Source organism: Mesoplodon mirus (genome assembly GCF_964341445.2).
Source record: "Mesoplodon mirus genome assembly, chromosome: 7".
Taxonomy (NCBI): Eukaryota; Metazoa; Chordata; class Mammalia; order Artiodactyla; family Ziphiidae; genus Mesoplodon; species Mesoplodon mirus.
The window spans coordinates 72649950-72669572 of record NC_138983.1 but is presented as its reverse complement, the minus strand read 5'-3'; the positions used below and the strand labels follow the sequence as shown (position 1 = coordinate 72669572).

The 19623-nt window shown below is 50.0% G+C and overlaps 1 protein-coding gene across 1 annotated transcript in view; it reads right to left on the bottom strand.

Moving 5' to 3' along the window:
- The window catches only part of SLC6A5 (solute carrier family 6 member 5), a 54035-nt gene extending 41306 nt beyond the window's left edge, over window positions 1-12729 (bottom strand). Inside the window, exons 1-4 of the mRNA XM_082628786.1 lie at window positions 12107-12729; window positions 9365-9503; window positions 6672-6803; window positions 6149-6322 (exon numbers count right to left, since the gene is read on the bottom strand). Coding sequence (XP_082484912.1) covers window positions 6149-6322; window positions 6672-6803; window positions 9365-9503; window positions 12107-12622 — 961 coding nt within the window. The 5' untranslated portion in view covers window positions 12623-12729. The remainder of the gene's footprint in view (window positions 1-6148; window positions 6323-6671; window positions 6804-9364; window positions 9504-12106) is intronic.
- Window positions 12730-19623: the final 6894 nt, after the last annotated feature.

The window sequence follows — 19623 nt, the reverse complement described above, 5'->3', positions numbered from 1 at the left end:
CCGTATCCGCAGTTTTACATCCATGGATTCAATCAACCACGGATTGAAATTTCGATGGCGGTTGGCTGAATACTGTTTTCATTGTACTACACCATTTTATATAAGGGACTTGAACATCTGCAGGTTTTGGTATCCGAAAGGGCTCCTGGAACCAATCCCATTAATACCGAGGGACGACTTACCAGCCAATCAGTGCCATGCTTTTCTAGGTGTCCTGATAAAAGATGCAGAAAATCCAGATATTTACACAAAATCTCTCCATTTTGAAACATTGGAAATAGGCCAAACTGTCTTTAAGCACTGTGGGCCAAAACGAAACCAAACCCAACCAAAAAAAAGCACATGCAGCCTAGATCTGGTGCATGGACTCCCAATTTATGCCCTCTGTGGAACAGCAAAGTGGGTAAAACCATGGGTTCGGGGGTTCCACTAGCCCTGAGAGCTTGGATGAGTTCCTTCATCTGTCCAAGCCTCCATTTTCTGATAATAGTGTATCTAGTTTGAAGGTTGTTCCAAGAACTAAATTAAGTGAGATAGATCATGAATGGAAAAATTTCATGCAATGCCTAGCACACAGCTGGATTCAGTAAAACTTAGGCGTAATGCAATCGCCATCGTTATACCTTTGCATGGGGTGAGCATCTCTAATTCTCAACATCATCTCTCAATCCCACTTGCCAGCCATAAATTATCTACTACCTCCCACACATCCCCCAGAATATCTCAGAATACTGGATAAAATTGAAAAGAGTAATTAAAAGAATCCCTTCCCTCTGATTAGTCCTTTAGACCAGAATTTTTCTAAACAGCAGTACTACTGACACCTGGGACGAGAAAACTCCCTGCTGTGGGAGGCTGTCCATGCATTGCAGGGTATTAGCAACATCCCTGGCCTCTGCCCACTGGATGCCAGGAACATCCACCCCACCCCCACCCCACCCCTGCCCAGCTGTGACAACCAAAACTGTCTATGAACACTGTCAAATGTCTCCTGCCAAAATCTCCCAGGTTTGAGAACCACCACTATTAGAGTCCTCAAAATACCTTCTTACTCAAAATTATCTTCTTTAATCAAATAACAGAGACTTTCAGGGGAATTCTCACCTCATAATTATCAACTATTTACTAAGAAAGCATTTGTTTCCCCCAGCAGGGACCAGAATGAAGACAATTAAAGCACCATCCATAGCCCTTTTCTGTAAGTAAGCACAGAAGTTATTTCTCGCCCTCCTGCCCAAAAGTACGTCCCCTAAGACAGAAGAGATCGCTAACACACGGGCAAACGCCAAATCGCTTGCTTCCAAAACTGGCACTGAGAAGCACATGGGCAGCTTCCCTACAGGGCATCTCTGGATCACCGCTCTCCGCTGCAGTGCAAGGTCACAGCGTCCCTCAGGCACTGCAGCAGGGCTCCCTGCAGCCTCAAGCCTCCTGCAACATCCCTTCCGACCACTGGGTGGCAGAGGCGTGCTTCCCAGCACACTGCGCCTTCAGGTCGACCAGCAACAGAACGATGGGCCGTGTCATCGGCTAGCTCTGCGGCCCAGCAACCCTGAACAAAGAACAGCGATAAAGATCGTGCTGAATTGGAAGCTGTTCGAATGAGATTCTCTTTACGCGAGCAATTATGAATAAATGAAAGCACGTGAAAGACTAGGGAGAAAAGGAATCACTGAATTAAGGTTCTAATGAAAATTAAGCCATTCCAGAAACAGAAATGATATTTATGCACTTCCCACTTTAAATGACCCAGCTAGCTCCTAATTTCAAAGAACAGTTTTTGGTCTTACTTGGCAGGGCATGGATTAGCCCTTCAACATTACAAATACCTGGAGGGTTGAATGCCCCTAAGGAAGACAGCCTCTCTCACAATCTACACCTGAGAAATGTGTGGCAAGCTCAGCCTCCACGGTGGACGGAGCCAGGGCTTTTGCCCATGGCCGGAGCAGGTACAGGGTCCTGGCATCTGAATGATGAGGTAGGGCTCCCAGGCAGTATGTCCCTAGCAGAGCTGAGGGGCCATGGGATAAACCCCTCCCTGCTATGAGTGAAGGTCGTAATGGCGTGGGAATCCACCCCCTCTTCTGGGACAAGCTACCCACTGTCACAGGGTACGGTGGTTGGTTATGGGGTTGTAAGGGGGAGGGGGAGCCTGGAAGGTCATTTGTGGAACACTGCCCTGAGGGACGGAGTTTTTCCATTTCCTAAACAAGCCCCTCTCAGTATGGCCACTTGGGAGGCAGCCTGGGACATCACTGTCTGGACTCTCTGGTCTTGTCCAGCAGAGCAGTGGGGCTACAAAGCTACCCATGTCTCTGTAAGTCAGGCCATCATCCCCTTTTCCAAGACACCCCAGGACCCCAAAGGATCAATACTTACACAAAGAATACCTGGCCCCGGTCAAGTGCCGATAACCCAGGGAAGGACAGATGGAGGGGCTCCACTAAGAGAGGGGAAAGGATTGATACCTCCATTTTCAACAAACAAAAAACATTTAAAGCACTGGCTAAGAATGAAATAAGATCTGCCCAGCCTGTCCATAGGTTTCCAGGGAATAGAGTGAAAAATGTCCATTGTCTCTCTCTGCTCAGAGCTTGCATCGTTTTTATGGTTTATACCAGTCGACAAGGTGCTTAGCTATATAATGTCTTCACTCTGCCTTTCATGTTCCCTGGGATATTGTGAGCCAGGCAAAAAATTCCACAAAACCAGGGGGGCCTGCACCCACACGCCTGGCCCAGTCATTTTGCTCAGCTTGCTGTAAAAAAAATACACACACTATATATATATGTGTGTATATATATATACATGTACACATACATATATATACATATATATTCTGACTATAAAATAAATACACATCCCTGATAGAAAATGCAGAAAAAAAAGAATGGCCCCAAGTTAACCAGTTAACATTTTGCGTATCACCTTCCTATATGTTTTCTAGCCAGCACATATTGTTGGTAAAAATGAAATTATACTATAAATTGGTATCCTGCTTTTACATTTAACATGATATGCTGATGATTTCCCTATGTTTAATGAATATTCACTTTTAAAGACTATAGAATACTTCATCCTATGGATGCACTATAATTTATTTGAACCATGGAATTATTGAATTTTTGTTACACGTCTAAGTGTTTCCAGTGTTTTCCTAGATTGTAAATGTCACTGATTGTAAATGTCACTGCAGTGAACAATCTCCAATAGTCCTTACCTGTGTCTCTGATTTTCCTCTAACAATAGATCCCCAGAAATGGAATTACTAAGTCAAACTACTGTTTAAAAGAGCTTTCTTTTTTTTTTTTTTTTTTTTTTTTTTTGCGGTATGTGGGCCTCTCACTGCCGTGGCCTCTCCTGTTGCGGAGCACAGGCTCCGGACGTGCAGGCTCAGCGGCCATAGCTCACGGGCCCAGCCGCTCCGCAGCATGTGGGATCCTCCCAGACCAGGGCACGAACCCGTGTACCCTGAGCCGGCAGGCGGACCCTCAACCACTGCGCCACCAGGGAAGCCCACGAGCTTTCTTTTAAACCCACAAAATCTCAGCTAAAAACATCAGTTAGGGAACAACTGGACAGATGTCACTCTGCCAGGGCTGATAGAATAGAACCTTCAGGAACCCTGGATGAGCAGAGAATCAGGGGTCGTGAGACCCAAATCCTTGTGCTGGCTCTACCTTGAGACTTGTGGCCTGATACTTCCACCCTCTAAGGCTTAGAGTCCACTTTGTCACCTGTGAAATAGTGATCATGTCACCTGCCCCTTGGGACATATAGAGCTCTTATTAGGAACAGCAGAGACATCATTTATGAAGCTGCTTTGTAGACTGAGGAGCATTTAACATGGTGGTTAGGACCATGGCCTTGGGAGGCAGGCAAACTTGGGGTCAAATCTAAGGTCTACCACAGAGCTAGCTTTCTAAACTTGAGCTCCAGATTTTTCACCTGTAAAATGGAAATGATAATTAAACCATATGTTGGCTTGTTGTCCATCTTAACATTGGTAATATGAGTTAAAGGGTTTAACATGGTGCTTGGTGTGTAGTAAGTAATGCTGGCTATTATTATTAAGGTGCTGCACACATATTAGTGGATATTGTTAGCAGAGGAGAACATGTTTCTGAACTCCTATCCCTCGTGAGGAACAGCTGTGGGACACACGTGATCCCCCTGAGGGAGGTGCCCAGGGAAGCTTCCTTGGAGGCTGGATCAAGGCAACAGCTCTCTTTGGAAGACGTACTCCCTTGGAAAGTAACTTCCGTCCCAGACACAATCTGGGAAGGACAGGCAGGGCACTGGGATGACCTTGAGGTTTTTCTCCATTCCAGCCCCACATCCTAGAAAATGCACTTTGCCAAAATGACATTTTTGGGAATCCATTCCAGCAGCAGATTATTGGTTGCGAATCTGAGAACAGCTACTTTAAGTGGGGTATCTAAGTGGGGTTCTCTCAGACAGCAGCTTTGCAGAGGTGACGCTGAGTTGGTAGGGACCGCAGGGCAAAGAAGGCGGGCGCTCCATTCCAAACGTTGTTAAGGGCAGCTTAATTAAGGGATGTGGGCAAACATCAACCTGGTGGTTCTTACCCTTGGGTGCAGCTGGGGAACTGTAAAAATAAATCCCTAGGCTCCATCCCCAGAGAGTCCAATTTAACTGGTCTGGGCTGGACCCTAAGTGATGTCTTGATTTGCTAGTTCCCCAGGTGATTCTACTGTGTAGCAGCTTGAGCTGAGAAACACTGCGCTAAGTTAAGAATCCGTCCACGTGGAGACTGTAAAGATGAGGGCACTGAGGCCCAGAGAGTCTAGAGGCACTTACTCTTGGTCATTCCACTAGTGGGCCGCACACCTGGGAACCCCACAAATCCCCATCCTCCCATTCCTGAGCACTCAGGTGCACTGGGTTTGAATCTGATGGGCGTATGTCTCCAGTTTTAGCTTTCTTGCAGTCTCATTCAAAGCCTCTCAAGGTGGAGGCTGGACATGTTGTGTGCATACATGCACATGTGTGTAAAAATACTCCAGTGTGAATTACTGCCTTTAGGAATGTGCATCTCTCTGGGGTGTGGGAGGGATGGATCATCTTTCTCTCTGACATACTCAAAGCATTTAAGTAACTTCCTAGTTCTGCAGTGTGCAGGCTGTCAGGGCAAAAGTGCTGGTTTGGGGGACCAACACTAAAAGCCAATCATACAGAGACCACAGGATTCTGACTTCAGCCAGATCCAGCTTAAAGGGAATAACAGCTCCGCTGGGGAGAGAAGAAACTACTTGCTTATTGGTGTCCATTAAAATGATCAGCACCTTCAAAGGCAACTGATACTAGCACCTTCTATTTGTATGCTTTTCCAACTACGATCATATCCTCTGTTTCTTTTCTCCTTACAGAGGTAAGTAGGATGAAGAATGTTGTTAGTAGTTCTATTTTTCAAATGAGGAAACCTGAGATCCAGAGAGGAGAAGTTACCTGACACAAACACATGTACCATCAGGGGCAAAACGTCTTACAGACCAGGAGCCTTGCCAGCCACTCTGCCCTGTTCCTCCTCACCGTCACGCTGTTGCCCTTGACCCAACAAGCTGAGAGTTCCCCCAAGTCCTCAAGTCCCAGTGGATTTCAGGCCCGAACCAGCCTTCCCCCAGACACACGCCTTGCCTCCCTGGGCAGCCTTCCCCTCTTCTAGGTTAGGTCTTCGGCATTATGCACCTTTCTATCACAGGTCCTCAGTTTAAGTGTCTCTTCTCATGTTTACCTCATGCACTGGGCAGCATTTTGTGAAGTGTGGACCCAGGATCACAAGCATCACTCCCCTAGACGCTAGACCCCATTGCTTTACAAGTTGTACCGTGCATATGAGTCACCTGGGGACCTGACCCCAGCCAAATCTAGTAAATCAGACTATTTGGTGGACTTGTAATTCTACATTTTAAACAAACACTCCAGCTATTCATGAGCAAACAAAAATTTGCTTACCCCTCCTCTAGGCCATGAGTTCCTTAAATATTAGAATTAAGTATATTTGATGTTGGTTTTAATCTCTGTGCCCCCCGCACCTAGCATAAAACCTGGCAAACATAATATGTGCTCAATTCGTCTTCAGTGAATGAATGAATAGTTCACCTAGTGTAGGTATATCCAAACTTACCTAATAAAAGTTTGGTTTTATCTTTGCATTCTGGCGTGTTCCAAGGGTTGTTGCAGGACCCCCAGGGCAGCACAGACACAAAGGAGGCAAACAGGTAGAAAAGTGTGTAGCAAATAATCACATTGTAGTATATGGCTATTAGGACGGAGATGATCAGCATTGCGACGCCACAGCCTGTGGAAGCAAAAGTTCCAGGGATTCATTTCCTCCAAATCCTGTGGAATCCTTACAGTTGGGCACAGGGTGGGGACCTAAGTCTTGGCTCTCTCTTACAGATGGATACACTAATAGTGGAATAGACTCTGTGTCTACCAGGGACACTGAGGCATTCTGCCAGGAATGGAACAATGCCAGAGGTGATCTTGGGCCATTCTCCAGAGGGCCCCAGTGGTGAAACTGATCAAACAGAGAAGGAAGGAGTGGGTTCTCCTGATCACAGAAGCAGGTCTCCCTCCCCGGGGCCACGTGGTGCCATAGAGGGCAGGGGAGGGCTGAGGGAGCTGGAAGGCAGGGGGGAACTCACCTTGTAGGGCTGGGATGGCCTTCCACACAGACACCGGCCCCTGGCTGGCGAACTGGCCCAGAGACACCTCTAGGAAGAAGATGGGCAACCCTGCCAGAGCCAGCATCATCAGGTAAGGGATGAGGAAAGCACCTTGGAAAGAGAGAGTGGGAGGTGAGAGCCCAGGGAGGCCCAGGCCAGCTGGCTCCACCTTCCCCCTCAGGGAGGAAGCTCCCTTGCCTTCTCTAGGAAGCTTTCGATATTCCATCTCAACCACAGGTACCCAGGACATTTAAGAGCCCCCCTCTAAAAAGTACAAGGGTACCCTGCAAACACGTTCTTTTTTTCAGTTCCCCATTGGATGGGTCGCTAGGGGTTGCATACTGGGTGAGTTTTATTTTCTCTTCTTTTCTCTTTCTTATTCTAGTACCTCAATGTCTCCAAATTAAGCTCTTCTAATGTTCAACAAATCCACACCTTTGATTCACTACTGGAGTCAGATTTGGTGAAATCTCATTGGCACCTCAGCCCTCCAAAACCTTAAAATCTTCTAAGCTAGGACTCCAGGAGCCCTCAACCTGTTACCTGCATACTTCTGCCAACCAGGGTTGGACCTGCTCTGCCAGACAGGTGGCAGGGACATCCCCTTCCCCACTGCCTCAGCCATCACACATGTCTCAACTTCCTTCTCCACATTAGAAGTCCCTTCCATCCTTCAAGGTCAACTCAAATGCTTCCTCCTTCAGGAAGCCTCCTTTCTCTGTCTTCCCACAGTACCTCTCCCCAGGTGCTAAGCACTTGACACTATTTATGTGGGTGTCTTAACTAGACCGAGGGCCCCTGATGTTGATCCTTCATGTCTATTCCCCAGAACGCCCAGTCTAGGGCACCAGTAGCTGGCAGGCCTCCGCAGACTTCCTGAGGGTTCTCTGGGGTTCTTTATCCTCAAGGATTCTTTGAGGTTGTTTAGTAGAGGCTTGGGGAATAGCCATGATCTTTGGACAAGTGAGTGCTGTTGCAGGGTCAGAACCAATTCAGGACTCGAGATGCCAGAGCCCAGAACACTGGGCTCCACTGAAGGAAAGCTGATCTTTCTCTAGTCTCTTCCTCCTGCTGGAAGGGCCTTTCCTGTCGGGGCAAAAACAGGGCTCTTGCTTTAAACCAGGGCTCTTGCTTTATCCTCTCCTGAATGAGTTTTCGAGAAAGATGTAGATTGTGCAATCTTTCTCTTTTGCTCCTGGGAGGGAGGAAGCGAGCTCTCCACCCGCGCGAAGGGGCCCGGAGCCGGAGCCGCAGTGCGGAAGAGGTTGCCTACCCTCCCAGCGTCCGACTCCCTGGGCAGCCCAACACTTCGCAGATCCCGGGCGAGCAAAGCACGGACCCTTTTGACTTGTCCAGCAGAGAGAGCAGCAGGGCTGCAAAGTTGCTGCGCTCCCTGGACTGGAACTCCCTTCCTACCCTCATCCTGAGTGCCTGCCCCCTTTCCTGGTACTGTAAAGCTTAACACGGCACCCTGGTCTGGGGACTCCCTGCAGAGAACCAAGGGGTAACACGGCTGGGGCGTCCGTATGTGTGTGGCCAGCATGCGTTCTTCTGTTTCCGGGGCACCTTGATTGCGAACGCTCTGCGCTCCTCATAAATACTTGTCAACGTGTCCTAATTTGGAATTAGGGGGAGGGGTATTAACACATTTTTCCGTTTTCATCATCACGTGGTGCTGCATCTGTCCCTTGTCCCTGTCCCTGGAGAGCACCGAGAGACCAAAATCAAAAATCAAAACCAACCAACCAAACAAACAAACAAAACTTAAGCCGCCTAACCCGGTGGGGTGAGGGGCGCAGCTCTGGTCTCCTTGGTCCAGTTGAGAAGCTGTGAAAGGGAATCTTAGGTGCAAATTCCTATTCCTAGAGGGGGTTTGACTTGTCAGTTTAGCTCCGCCTTGCAAAGGGGACCGTAAATGTGCCGGGTCCCTCCTCGGTGGGCACAGGAGAGGATCCTAGAGGCCTAACTGGCGTCCTCCCCATTTTAGAAACAGTTTTCCTTCCACCCAGTGAGGACAAATGAAACGGAAACCGTTTTTGCAAAACGATTTTTGCTAAAGTCAGAATATGCCCTGCTTGTGCCCATGAGGATGTGTGTGTGGGGGTGCTTCTAATAGATTTTCAACAGCACAACCCCCAGCCCCTCTGTTCTCCCCACTCCTGGTTTGCCTGCATCCTGCGTTCTGCACGACCCAAGCGCCCATTCCCAAAGTCTCCTATGTAGGCTCGGATTTCCAGGTTATGATCTTAAAACCTCCTTAATTCAGTGTCCAGGATCGCACAGCTCCTGGCTCTAAAGTTGTTTAAGCACGGGGAGTGTGTCGGGTACCGAAATACCTGTGGGCTAAATTAGGATTTGAACTTCCCTGCATCAATGCTCAGTTGACTCAGGGCCCAGCCCCCAAAGCTGGACCAGTGAGGAAGCATGGGGACCCATCTCTTCTCTGAGCTCTGTCTCCAGATAAAACCTCCTGGATCTACTGCCAACCTCTTTCAATAGCTCCTGCCCTCTGGCTTCACAGGGATGCCCACAGGGGACGAACTGGAACGTGAAGAGGCTGCTCTGAGCCTCCCCTCTCAGCCTCGATCCCCGTCCGGGGGCTCTGCGTCACCCCCCAACCCACAAGTGCCCGCCCCGCCACGCCGCAGGCGGAAAGAGCGGAAAAGCCATACCTCCCCCGTTCTGGAAGGCCAGGTAGGGAAACCTCCAGACATTGCCCAGCCCTACTGCATACCCCACCATGGACAGGATGAAGTCCAGTTTGCTGGACCAGTTCCCTCGGGCCTTATTCTCATCCCCTTGCTCGTCCTCCTGGGGGCGGAAAAGCACATGGTCGGATACCAGCCCCTGGGAAGGTCCGCAAGCAGGCCCCATTCCGCCCCTCCCCCACTGCTGAGGATCCTTCCCAGCAAGCAGGCCCCCACTTTTCAACCGAGGATGCATCGGCAAGCAGGACCCCAATTCTGAAGAGAGGATGCATCTACAAGCAGGGCCCTGACCCTTCAACCCTGCAGAGAGTCTTTCAGCAGGAGGCTCCCAATTCTGATCTGAAGAGCCATCTTAAATAGACTCCTGAACCCCTCTTTCCCTGCAGTCAAATCACACCAGCAAGCAGCTTTCCCCAAACCTTGAACTGTAGGTTGATTGCAAGCAGGTCCCCCCATCCCCAACCCATGACCAAGAGTTCATTTGGCAAGCAGGCCCCCAATATCATGCCTAGAGTCCCCAGCAAGCAGGACCCTAACCAACCCCTCCTCCCAAAACTCCTCACACCCCTTACTCAGCCCTGTCTTTTTTTGGACACCATGCTAAGGCCAGAAGGAGAGCTGCAATGCCTGAAGCCAGCCAGAGCCCCTGCCTCACTTTCTCTAAAGCCTACGGGCAGGACCTGCCTGGTCAGCTCATTGAAGGGGGCGCCTTTCAGCAGTGGGGCAAGGGAGGTGGGAAGGAGAGAGACGCGGGGGTGAAACAACAGGGAGAATGGAGAAACAGACATGCAAAGAGACAGGACACTGAAAACCTTGAGTTCTGGTCTAAACTTTATCGTCCCAGCTGGAGAAGCCCAGGCAAGCCACTGGCCCTTGCTGAGCTTCTGTGTCCCCATCTGTAAACTGAGGGGCTCAGAATCACTGTCCCCTGAGGCACCCCCCCCCAGCTCCCGCAGTCTGTGGATCTTTGGAGCTCACCTCTCCAAGCTCACACTAAGATGCTTTCTTGGGGCAGTCCCTGGTTCTGGAATGCCTCACTGGAAAGCAGAAAAAACTGTAGGTGAAGCCACTTCAAATAAACTCAGGAAATGTTCAGGACACCTGGACACCACACAAAACTGCCAGGGACCCGAGCCACTGCACAGCTTTCACCTCCTCAGTCACCCTCCACCTCATTCTAGCAACCTGGCACGTCCACACTGTTCCACAGGCCATGGAGGGTAAAGAAGCAGCTGCCAAAATGGGAAGGAAGTCTTGGGGAGAGAGGAGGAGGGTCGAGGTGGGTGTCAGGAAGGCGAGAATCAGAAAGATGGGCAGAGCTGAAAATAGGCAAAGGCAGGGCTTGATCTATAGTGAACATCTTCAATATCCCCACTACACTCCTCCCCCACACAGACCACCTCCAGCCACCCCCCCACTTCAATTCTTCCGGGGCTACGAAGGGTGGGGATTCCAGCTCCTTTTGCCGCAGTGCGGAGGTTAAGCAAGGCATGCGGAACAAATTTTCCGCCTCTACCTGAGGTCACACTTTTGGGCACATGCTGTCACTGGCTGTTAATGCACACAGCCAAACGCTCCAGAGGTGGACCCCAAAAGCAAGGGCGAGCGGGAAAGCCTAAGTTTATGTCCATTTCTAGTTACTGTAACAGCTGAGCTCTTGCTGTGTGGGCATGTGTGTGTGTGTGTGTGTGTGTGTGTGTGTGTGTGTGTGTGTACAAACACTAGAGTAACTAAGAAGGGCTCTACACACCCTAGATCTCACACAGGCAGACGTTCTGGTTCAAGAGCCCACCACTGGCTACACACGCTTAGCCCTGGAGCCCAGGGGAGGAGAGGAGATAGCAGTAGAGGCAGGCAATGGGAAAGGAAGAGCTAAAATATGTGAAAGGGGATGGAGGAAAGAAATCAGGGAAGGAGGGAGAGAAACTGGAGGGAGATGGAAGAAGACAAAAGTCTATATGGGAGGGGGGCCACCAGGAATAGCTGCCTCATCCCTAACTCAGGACTGGGATTTGCTTTGTGGGCTTTTCATGCCTCTGGTTGAGCGTAAAGGATCAAATGCACAGGTGAATCCAGGTTTTTGGGGCCTGAGGCTCATACAATTGAGAGAGGTACTCTAAGAAAAAAAATATATATATACAAAATTAGGTACCAGGCTTTGGAAAATATAGGCTCTGAGGCTTAAACTTCAGTACTGGCCTCATGTAAGCCACCTCTCATCAAATGAGTTCTCATGTGATAAATGTAATTCGCAGTGCAAAGCCTACAGGAATTAAGTGATTATTCCCCCAGGTTTTTCTCTGTATTTTCTTCTCCTTTTTTAAATTAAGAATTGTTTTGGAAAAAAAAAAACCAGTCATTAGCAAGAGGGGGAGTCCTGTCTGCAGAAAGGGGTAAGAATCTAAATGCCTCAACTGCTTAATGAGTCTGCACCTGGATTTCCGCTACCACTGAGGCTGGGAAAGGGCAGGTAGCGGCAGGTCCTGGGTCGCAATTCCTCTGGCAGCTTCGCTGCAGCCCTCGCGCCCTGAACTAGTGACCCCAGCGCAGTGCGAGTTTCCGAAGCCCCAAAGCTGTCCCCCGCATCCATCACCTGGCACTGCCAACCGGTCTCCCCATCAGCACACGTGCACCCGCTTCGGCCTGGCTCGCCTCTCGCGCGGCTGGGGAGCAGAAGGCGGCGCGGCTGGAGCGCGACCTGCTTACCTGGGCGGCAGAGGTGGCCACGCTGCCCGGGAGCACGGACGTGATTCCATCCGTGCCCAGCACCACGGTGCTCTGGCTCATATTCACCCAGCCTACGGCCGGGGTACTGTTCCGCTCCAGGGTGCCCTTGCCCACGCTCACGTTCGCATCCCCCTCCAGGCCGCGCAGGGCCGGAATCTTACAATGCAGCGCGTTGCCGGGCCCGGCGCCCCCCGAAGGAGGGGCGGCCTGCGCGCCGTGCGCCTCGCTCAAGTCCCGCAGAGCCGCCGAGGCCGCCGGCGCCCGCGGGCTACCGAGTTTGCAAGCCCCTACTCCCGGCCGCTCGGCCTCGCAGGCTCGCGCGTCGGGGAAATGGAAAGTTTGGGCGCCGGTGGAAGAGGACCTTGGCACACGCGGCGGCGGCGCGGCGGCGGCCGCGGTAAGCCCCTGCTCCGGGCTCGTCCCGAGTGCGCACGAGCCATCGTGGTGGCCCAGCGACACCGCCGCCTCCAGGCTGTTGGCTGGTTGTTTATTCATTTCCTTGGGAGCACCGCAATCCTGCAAACATAATGTGAAGTTCGTGCAAAAAAAAAAAAAAAAAAAAGTCACGGCAGCTTTAAAAATACCTGTATCTACATATAGAGACGTTCACAACTCAGGTCCAGACATAATATCTAGGGAACAAATTGGAATCTGGATTTTTTTTTCCTTCTCCAAGAAAAACTAATCATTATTTCTCAGTCTGTCCGTCTTGTGGATAACTGGATGACATAAAGAAACTAATATTCTCCTCCCTGATAGAAGGTGAACTAAGAAAAGATGCAGAAATGTTTTTTGGAGGGGGGAGAAGTGGAGGGTGGAATTAACCCTACAGCCATGAGGTCCCTGCCCTCTTTGGATTTCACATCACGACTGTAGGGTGCCCACGTTCCCATCACCATTGTAGAAAGATTCTTTAATTTTCCGCCCCATTTCCTTTGTCATTCAACAATGCACATTGCTTTTTTTTTTTTTTTTAATAAGCGATAAACAAGCTGAGGCCACAAAAGCTGATGCCCTGGCACCTGCGAGTGTTTGAGGCCAAATTGGTTGTGCGAATCCCAGCACTCCAAAACCCACCCCCGCCCGCCAGGTAGCAAAAGCAAGAATAAGGATAACGACCAAAATAACAGTAACAACAACCCCACAAGAACAGTAATAAACCAGATTTCAAACACAAGGTAGTAACTGGATTTATCTTACACAACCTACATTTATTTCTAGATTCCCAGATATGTAAAAGAACGTGAGAAGTTTTTATCCACCCCCCAAGAATAACTATTCACAAGAGTTTAATATCCATGCCCCTACACTGGCTTGGGAACCAAAACTCACGACTAATTTTCATTTGCTTTCTCCCAATTGAGGTTCAAATGAAAATAACTGCCAGCGGTGTTTTTTCCATCCACTTTCTCCCCTCGTGTTATCTTTCAGGGCTTTGTAAATATTAGTTCCAATAATTACTATTATACTGTAAGAATAATCATATTACCTTCACATCAACCACACACCTCCCGTCTAACCTTCTTTCACAAACGCACAGATCGGAACTCTTTAATCTGCACCAAATCTAAATTAATCTGCTCCAAATCTAAGTATCTCAGTTCTAGCCAGCATTCTTATCTCAGTAGCCTCTAGGACCCACAGCGGCTCTCCTCAGTACTGGCACCTGGCTTTTCAGCACCAAGGACAGTTCCCAGAAGAGCGGGGTTGGGAGACACTTCCAACCTCTCAGCTCCACAGCCTCGGAAACCTCTTTCCGACCCCAGGTGATTCTCACAAGTACAATGTGAGCCCCCTTCGTCTTCCAGAATGCACAGAACATTTCAAGAAGAAATGTCCAAAACGAATCTGCCTTTCCTACCCTCGCAGCCCCCTCTCCTCTTAAAAGAACAAAAGCAAACACTCACCATGTCTGAAACGGGCAATAGATTGAAGGCAGAGAGTGAAACCAGCTATGGACAAGACTGGGTTCGGCTCCAGCAAGAGAGGCGCTTTCTATATCTCCTTGGAAAAGGCCAGGTTTGCGTCAGCGCAAAGCAAGGTGCCCTTCGTTTGACATTTTCTTGATAAGACAAGTTTGATAAATCATTACCTCCTTGGATTCGAGTTTTAAAGGGACAACAGCCGAGAGTACGCTGGCCAGTTGTCACTCGGTCGGGAGGGGGCTGCGTGTTTGGCGTGACTCATGTGGGTCTGATTACTAAACCAAAGCCGGCGGGAGGGAATGATAGAAGTTTGCCTCCTCCTAATTAAGGGAAACATGGGAGGGACACGTCCCACTGCACCCAAGCTGAGGCGCAGCCGCCAAAGGAGTGCTTTGGGCTGCTGAGGTGGGCGCAGAGGAAGGAGTTAAATCACTGTCATGGTTCCCTCTTTCTCTTCGGCTAGATCCTGTTGCCACCTCTCCAAACCTGCAGGCAGCGGATTCCGCAATATTACTATAAAGAGATCGAGGGTCTCACGAAGCGACACAGTTCTGCAATGGCTGTACGCACGGTTCCTGCGTTTATAAGGCTGTACCAACCTTGCGTGTGGGACTTCAGATTCCCACAGCCCACCCTCCCAGCCAACCAGTGTTGGAGAGATCCTACGTTTTCGCTTAAAAATTGAGGTCTAGTGTTTGCATTTCTATTTTATCTCTATTAACACAATTAAGAGAAATCCCTGAGTAAAATTAGGACTATTCTCATTGTATGTTTTAAGCGCCTCTGAAAATATTACAAATAAAAAGGAAATTATCTCCAACACTGACCTGGTTCTTAGGTCACTTTCAAAGTCAAAGGAAACCCATTCTTTCTTCCTAGCCCTCTCAATAAAAATTCACCAGAGCCAGGAATGATTTGGACGCACAAGGTGTTATAGACCCTCCAAATCACCATCTGCTGCAACCAGGCGGCAGGGCTGGCCCACCGAGATGCCACCAGAGGACGTTCTACTGCTCTGTGGCTGGAGTGGAGGCGGCCGTGGCGATAGAAAGATGGACTTTCCTGCTGGTACAAAGCAATGGCTATAATCATTAGAAAGGGAAAACACCTTTACATAGGTGTAGTTTGGAGACTAGTAGGGGATTCGTATCAAAACCCTTCCCTTATCTCCTTTCTGGCCGGGCTCGTTCAGGGAACTCCAGGCCTCGGACATGGGGAGCTACGGAAAGCACTTTGTCCCTTCCCTGCTGCCCGCAGCCGTGCCAACTGCCTAGGGGTCGGCTCCGTCACACTCGACTGGGCCGTCCCCACGCGGCGGGAGGACAATGTTGCGGCGGCCGCAGGCGAGGCTGCGGCGGCAGATTGCGGTGGGCGCCCAGAGCACTGCTGCCAGGCCCCTCCCGCCTCCGTCCGAGCCGCGCGAACGCACGCGGATGCCACAGCTCACTGACTCTGGCCCCTCCCGGGGCAGCCGGCTAGGGACCCACGGTCTGCATGATTATGGAAGGAGGAGAGGTTCCCTGAAGAGACCTTCCTTGTGAGCTTCCTTGCGGGCTTCAGGCCGCTTTTTATTGTAGCTTTGATTTAATATTTATTAATTTCTCAAGATTGAACGATCGTGCAAGGGCTTTCCATGAATTACTCCATCTAGCCTTAACAACAACCTTTGAGAAACTCCCAGTTTGAAACTGAGGCTCAGAAAGTCGCGTTCGAACCCTGGAGAATCTCGCAAACCCTCTCACAGGGCGGTCTGGGGGCCGATCGCGCTCTCCCTAGAGGACCGTTCTAAGGCAAACCCAGCGAGGTAGGGAGCGGGGAGGAAGGGCGAGGGGGTGGGACTTCGGTGGGCTCTCGCTGGGGGAGGTCAGGAGAGAAGGCGGGGCCAGGAATCCTACAGGGGCGCTTGCTTCGGCCCTGGTGGGCGCTCGAAAACACCCTGGACTCTGGGAGCCACGGGGAAAGCCGAGGGGCTCTGCTTGGGCGCTTCTTCGGAAACAGTCCCCAGTTTCCAAGGAGCCAAACCAGGATGCGAGAACTGTAAAGGGCAGGCCTGGCAAACCCCCGACTTCCGCACCAGGAGGCGCGCCCCTAGGTCAGGGTAGGCCTCCCTCGGCGGGCCCTGGGCCGACTTCCAAGAGGGAGTCGCGACTTCGAAAGTCAGTTTTCGCAATTTGCATTTGAGCCACCCGCGCCAAATGCCCGGCGCCAGCGGAGCGTCCAGCCAGCGCACCGATGTTCCGGGGCGCACTGACGTCCCTGCCCGGGCTGGAGCGAGAAGGAGTGCAAACGGGCGGTGGAGTACTGCTGTCCTCGCCGCCCCGCGCCCCGGCTCAGCGCCCCCCCGCCCCCCGGGTCTGACGTTTCTCCCGCAGGCCCTCCCTCGCCAAGTGCGCACTCGGTTCCCGCCTGGGGCCCGACGTGCGTCAGGTCCTTCGAAGGCGGTTGACGCGCAGGCTGCAGGGGGGTGGCGGAGGCACTGCTTTGGCTTCCCACCTTCCCCCCACTTCCAGCCGCAAGGTTCTGCAGAGGAGGGGCCGCGTGGAGAGGGGAGGGAGAGTGCGGAGCGGGGAGACCTAGGGGGGTTGTTCTGAAGCCAACGCGGATGCGGAGTGGCGGGCACCAGCCTGGCAGCCGGGTAGGGGGCGAAGGCAGGAGAGAGCGTGCGGGGGCAGGAGGCCAGGGGCGGCCTTGCGCCCCGTTGGGTGTCAGCGCTCGGGAAGCGCCGAGGAGTGAGCCGCAGTATTTAGAAAAACAAGAAGACAAGGCTCAAGTCCTCCGGTTGCGGGCCTCCACCCACGCCCTATGCCGCCGCCTGTTCGGAGTGATAATCGGGCTCTGAGCACCGTCGCCGAGCAGGCCGTAAATCCGCATCCATCGCTGAGCAGCCATTCGGTCGGAATTAGCCAGTCACTATGGCCTTAATTACTTTGTCAAAGATGAAAAATAGTAATTGATTTTGCCCTTGATCTCTCTGCTCCCCCCGCCCCGCAGTTAAGCAAATAAATAGCTATTTTTGAAACCCCCTGTCCGCCCAGCAGAATGGGGGGCAGGGGGGAGGGGAGTCTACTGAAAAGGAGGCCATCCCGTGGCAGCCCTGACGCCAGTGTTTGTGCCAAGACACAGGGGGCAAACTGGAACCCAGGCAGGAGAGGGCTTGGAGGGCAGCCTTTTGCCTTCAAGATGCTGCCCTCCTCCTCCGCACTAGAGGAGGAGAGAAATGGAGAGGAAACGGCGTTTTACAAGCCCTGGCTCTGGTGTTAGCCAGCCGCTTGTGGTGCCAGCTTCCTCTCGTCCTCAGGGCGGCAGGTGAGAAACAGCTGCCTGGCCAATTTGACAGAAAGGTGAGGAAACTTGCCTAAGGTCAGAGGGCAGAGCCAGAATTTGAGCCCACGGTCTATGTTGACTCTGGTCCACAGTCTGTATCTGTGTTCAGATGATTTTGCTATGGGAGCCATAAACATCTAAAACTTCTATAGATGATGGGTGAGGGGTGCTCAGTGTGGGTTTCAGGTGACATTGATAAGATAGTCAAGAAGCCATGCAGTATTTTTGTCCCACTTGTCTGCTACTGCCGGGTTCCACTGCCGTGTTGTTCTGTGTTAAGAATGTGGGCTCTGCAGACAGACTACACCACCTCCTCGCTCTGTGACCTTGGGGGGAAATTCTCAATCTGTAAAATGAGGATAATAAGAATATGTATTAACCTCCCTCAAGGGTTGTTTGTGGATTAAATGAGAGTATGCGTGTGAAGTACCTACACTGAGGCCGGCTGCGTGGTATTCTTGCAATAAGCAATTGTTATTATTCAGACTGCAAGAATTATCTGTTTGAAGCCCCGTAGATTTAGCAAATAAAACAGTTCTTTCTCCCTGGTCCAGAAGCTTTACTATGGGTAGACATGCACAGAATAGAAAGCCTGACAAAGTAGATAACCATTGTGCAACATTTTCCCTCCTCATTCAGTGGTGTGGTCACCCAACAATCAAGTATTTATTCTCATTAAAAGAAAATTGGGAGCATCCTGAAAAAGTATTCAAAGAGGCTGCTAGGAGTGTGTCCTGTTTAGATGAAGGTAAATCGAAACGTACACAGCAGAACCTTAGAACTCTGCAATCAGCTTCACTGTCCAGCTCTCATTTGAACCGCGGGTGTCAAGGAGACACAAACTAATCAAGGAAATCTTCCCTCACTATAGCATTTCAGAAGAGTTTGTACTTGGAAATCAGTGGTTCAGCTAAGTAAATAGTCTGTGTGCAAAATGTAGGTCCAAAATCTTGAGACTCAGACAGGCAGGACGCTTGTTCTTGAGTCAGCAGCAGTGATGATTTTCATTTCACTGCAGCAAAACACAGAGCAGTGGGCATAGGCGCAGACGCAGAGAAGTTTAAAACAAGATGCAAAGGACATTCAAGGTCATCTATAGTCCCACAGGCCTGCTTTACAGTGAGAAAACAGGTCCAGGGAAGAGAAGTGAGTGCTCAAGGTCACTTGCAAAATAAGAAAGTCTAGCATAATCTCTTTTTTTAAAAGGAGAGAGAAAAAAAGAGCAACTACACTATTTTTTGATGCAGCAACCTCACTCTTAGAAATCTATCCCAAAGAAACAACAGTACAGTGCAAGAATGCTTATTATAGCACAGTTGATGAATGAAGCCTAGGGGGAAAAATATCCACATTAGATCAGTAGTACGTCTAAAGCATGAAATGATTTTGTAGCCTTAAAAAGAATGGTTTAGAACCATACAGTTGGCTTGGACAGATATTCATGAGGTATTGAATGAGAACAGCAGATGCACTAAAGTGTATATAATATCATTCCTGTGTGTGTGTATGTGTGTTTGTGTGTGTGTGTGTGTGTGTTTTCCAGCATACACACTGGGTAGTATGTAGGATTACTGGTGGGCAGCATGGGCATTGATGTGAGTGGAGAGGAGAGAGGGCAAGAGGTAAACAAAAAAGGAAAAGAGAAGGAAAAGGCTGTACTGTAAAAAAAAATGGTTTTAAATGGTTCTGTAGAAACTAGGGGCAGGACAGGAATAAAGACGCAGACATAGAGAATGGACTTGAGGACACAGGGAGGGAGAAGGGTAAGCTGGGACGAAGCGAGAGAGTGGCATGGACATATATACACTACACAATGGAAAATAGATAGCTAGTGGGAAGCAGCCACATAGCACAGGGAGATCAGCTCGGTGCTTTGTGACCACCTAGAGGGGTGGGATAGGGAGGGTGGGAGGGAGATGCAAGAGGGAGGAGATATGGGAACATATGTATACGTACAGCTGATTCACTTTGTTATACAGCAGAAACTAACACACCATTGTAAAGCAATTATACTCCAATAAAGGTGTTTTAAAAATGGTTTTAATTGTCATATGTATAAATTTATGTTAAAAAGTGTATAAACAATTTTTAAAAGAAAAATAAATTCAGTACTAGAACCTACTGCTTTAACTAATGAGGATAGTCACCAAACAAGCTACTTTCATTAGGAAGTATTAAGCCTACATCTATTTGACTGTCTTTCTCTGAGGAGTAGAACTCAGAAAAATGAATTCAGTTAGTTAAGGA